At 31.7% G+C, this 3,320-nt stretch overlaps 1 protein-coding gene across 1 annotated transcript; it reads right to left on the bottom strand.

Moving 5' to 3' along the window:
* Positions 1–246: 246 nt before the first annotated feature.
* On the bottom strand, positions 247–3,076 carry LOC115957004 (umecyanin-like). The gene is made up of 2 exons (XM_031075255.1): positions 2,778–3,076; positions 247–844 (listed from the first exon to the last, which is right to left on the bottom strand). The coding sequence occupies exons 1-2, from the start codon at positions 2,965–2,967 to the stop codon at positions 426–428; spliced, it is 609 nt and encodes a 202-aa protein (XP_030931115.1). The 5' UTR covers positions 2,968–3,076; the 3' UTR covers positions 247–425.
* Positions 3,077–3,320: the final 244 nt, after the last annotated feature.

The raw sequence follows: 3,320 nt of genomic DNA, 5'->3' as shown, positions 1-3,320 counted from the left end.
AATTTATTAATTCAATTTTTTGATAAATTTATTTAATGGTAGTTTTATAAACTTATACATTTTTAAAAGGTAGACAAAATAATAAATAATTTTCCTTAAAAAGTTTGACTTTTCAAACAGGACAAACAAAGTAGTACTGAGTATATTAATTAATAATCTATTTTTTGGTCCATAGATAAATATAGAAAAGAGTGTGACTAAATTTGTGGTCTTAAAAGAACTCCTAAAACAATATAAGCTCTATGTTCCATGATCAAACACCTTAATTCAGATTTCTGTAACAGTCATAAATGTACTTCTCAAAGCGATTTATTCAAATACAGCTCAAATGTCATCAAACTAATGGTCTATCAACAGCCACACAACAATAAAGCTGAGTTTAATTAATACATGAGACACAAGCCAGAAATTAAACTAACGTAAAACTAATAAAAGAAAGCCAAGGCAATGGTCATGAAAACAAGAGGCAAAGTAGCTGCAAGAGATGAGGCTGATGAGCTGCCGGCTGGTGTTTCTGTTGATGACGGTGAATCAGAAGGTGAAGTAGGGGATCCAGTAGGAGTAGGAGAAGTAGGGGATCCAGAAGGAGTAGAGGATCCTGTAGGAGATGATGCCGGTGAAGTGCCGCTTGTGGAGTTCCCGACGCTAATGCTCAACTTTTGTCCACCCAGACAGTGACCACCATTTGCGACGGTGCAAATGATGTAGTGGGTGCCAGTGGAATTGATGGTGTAGTTATATGGTCCTGTGGTTTCACGGGTAAGAGTATTGTCGACGGCGCAGGCATCATAATCGGCTCTGCTTACTGTGGCAACGTCGTGTACATTACTCATGAAGTTGAACACTGCAAAATAATAATAAATAAATAAATCATGAGTTCATCGCAAACTAGAAATAAATAAATAAAAACTCACCCCTAAAATACTGCAAAATAATAATAAAAATTAACTAATTTGATCCCTAATATCAATTTAGTCCCTAAAATAGTTGAAAAAAAATAACTAACTGTTTAGGGGTTAAGTTGACTTTAAAGACTAAATTTGTTAGTTTTGAAAAATTTTAGACCTAATTAATATTAAAGTGATCACTTTATTAAATACATAAAGGATTAAAAGCTATTGGTTTAAATTTGTTAGGTATTAAAATCAATCATTTTAAAGTTTTTATAGGAACTAAAATACATCACTATTAATTTTTAAAGGGCAAAAGTCAGTAGTGGCGTCTCGTTCAGTCCAGGGTATTTCCAAGAACACCCTGACCTGAAAAAAAAAATTATATATAATAATTAAAAAAATTTATTTGTGTACCCTTTAAAAAAAATTAGGAACACCCTCAAATAAATAAATTATTTGTTCTACTTTTAAGCAAAAAAATAAAAATTGAACTAAAATCTGAAAATAAAAATAAATAAATAAAAATTGTAACAGAGCAAGCCCACTATGAAAAAAAAAAAAAAAAAAAAAAAGTCCAACATCAATCCTATACATAAATGGTAAAGCAAACCCAATCTAAAAAAAAAAAAAAAAGGGTAAAGCAAACTCAACAGATTACTTATGGTAGCAAACCCATGGATTCTCAAAAAAAAAAAATCAACGGATAACAACAACCAACTGACGGAGATCGGGCCTCGAACTCGAGCTCCAAAACAGCAGAACACATCGGATCGAAGATCGGTCTTTCTCACCTCGACATGCTGCCCAACAGTGCCGCCCCTCAGCCTCAGGCCTCCCTACTCCCTCAACCTCAAGGTATTTCATCTTTACACTTAACTTCTCTCTCTTTTTCTCTTTGAACTGTAATTGGCTTATTTCTTTACTTTATAACTTTATTAATATTTGTCCCTGTTTTTGGCTTTATCCGTTGGTGTTGGTGTTGGTGAGATACAATTAATTGTCTTCTAGTGTATGATGATTGTGAATTTATCTGATCAGCTATTGTGATTAGGGGCCATGAGGCTTGTCTGTTGAGTGGGGGATGGATGGGGGGTATGGGACCGAGGTGGGATATTTGAATTGGGGGAAGTAAATGCACATGGAGTGTGTGCTAGTGCAACTAATAAACAATAATTTAATTAACCAATATTTAATTGGGGGAAGCAACTAATAAACAATAATTAATAATTTAATTAACCAATACATAATAAAAGACAAACAAATTAAATTATGTTTAGTTAAACAACAATTAATAATTTTATAATTAATGAAACAACAATATAATAAATTATAGTTTATAAAAGATAAACAAATTAATAAAACAACTAAACAACAATAATTAATAATTTTATTAATATTTCAAATAAACTTATAGTTTTTTGTTTATTCTTTTACTAGAATTATAGACAAATATTTGATAAGAAAACCACGTACCCAAGATTCATCTCCTGTGCAAGAGATTTAGCTTATAGCATTGATAATGAAACTATCATACAACGATTTTAAAATATAAAAACTCGTAGAAGACAATTATAAATTTTATATATTTGCATTTTTTTTTTTATTGTTGTTGTTGTCAATATATGAATTTCTCTTTTTATTAGATTGTGTAATTTATGCTTCTTAAGAAATATTCTAGAAAAAATTCCTAGAACCATCACCGGTAAAAGTGGTCATTATAAACTTGTGGTACGTAATAAAATGGCTCAATGCTAAACTTTATAGTGTCTAAGATGATAGAATTAGTGCAAATGAATTCAAAGAGTCCAAATCAATTAAAACCCAATAAAATTTATGAAAAGCTCTAGTAGAATTAGGTGGTTTTGTACATGTAGAGGAGCTTACCTAGAACATCACCAACGGAAAAACTTTTCCCTGAAGTCCAGGTTGTGTAAAAGGTTGGATTGTTCATAGGAACGATCCAACCGCTGCTATCTCCTACCACATAAGTAGCAGCTTCTGTTACCTTTACCACTGCTGCTACTGCAGTTAGAACAACAACAAGAAGAATTGTCATGCTCATTTGTTTGGCCATCTTGATCTATGTGTGTTCTCAGTGATTCTGGTCACCCTGATATTCTCTTCTGTGTGTTTCTGGCTTTCTAGGTCTCAGAGATTGTGTCTGGCTTTAAAGGGCTTGCGTTCTTTTTTTCCTTTTTCTTTTTTGGTTCGGGTAAATGCGTTATTATAGTTAGATACTATATAATAATAGGAAATCTACCAATATTGCGGGGAGTAGTTTAGCGATTTTAATGGCTGGCTGTACATGTGCTAATTGAAAATTGTCTAAATATAGTTTTTTGTGTTTAGTTGTATTAGAAAAAAAATGAGTTAAACCAAAATTATATTTGGTTAATAGAAAAAGGTATAGCTTAATTTTAGAAATTG

This window comes from Quercus lobata, chromosome 2 (genome assembly GCF_001633185.2).
Source record: "Quercus lobata isolate SW786 chromosome 2, ValleyOak3.0 Primary Assembly, whole genome shotgun sequence".
Lineage (NCBI taxonomy): Eukaryota > Viridiplantae > Streptophyta > Magnoliopsida > Fagales > Fagaceae > Quercus > Quercus lobata.
This window is presented reverse-complemented; position numbering and strand designations above follow the sequence as displayed.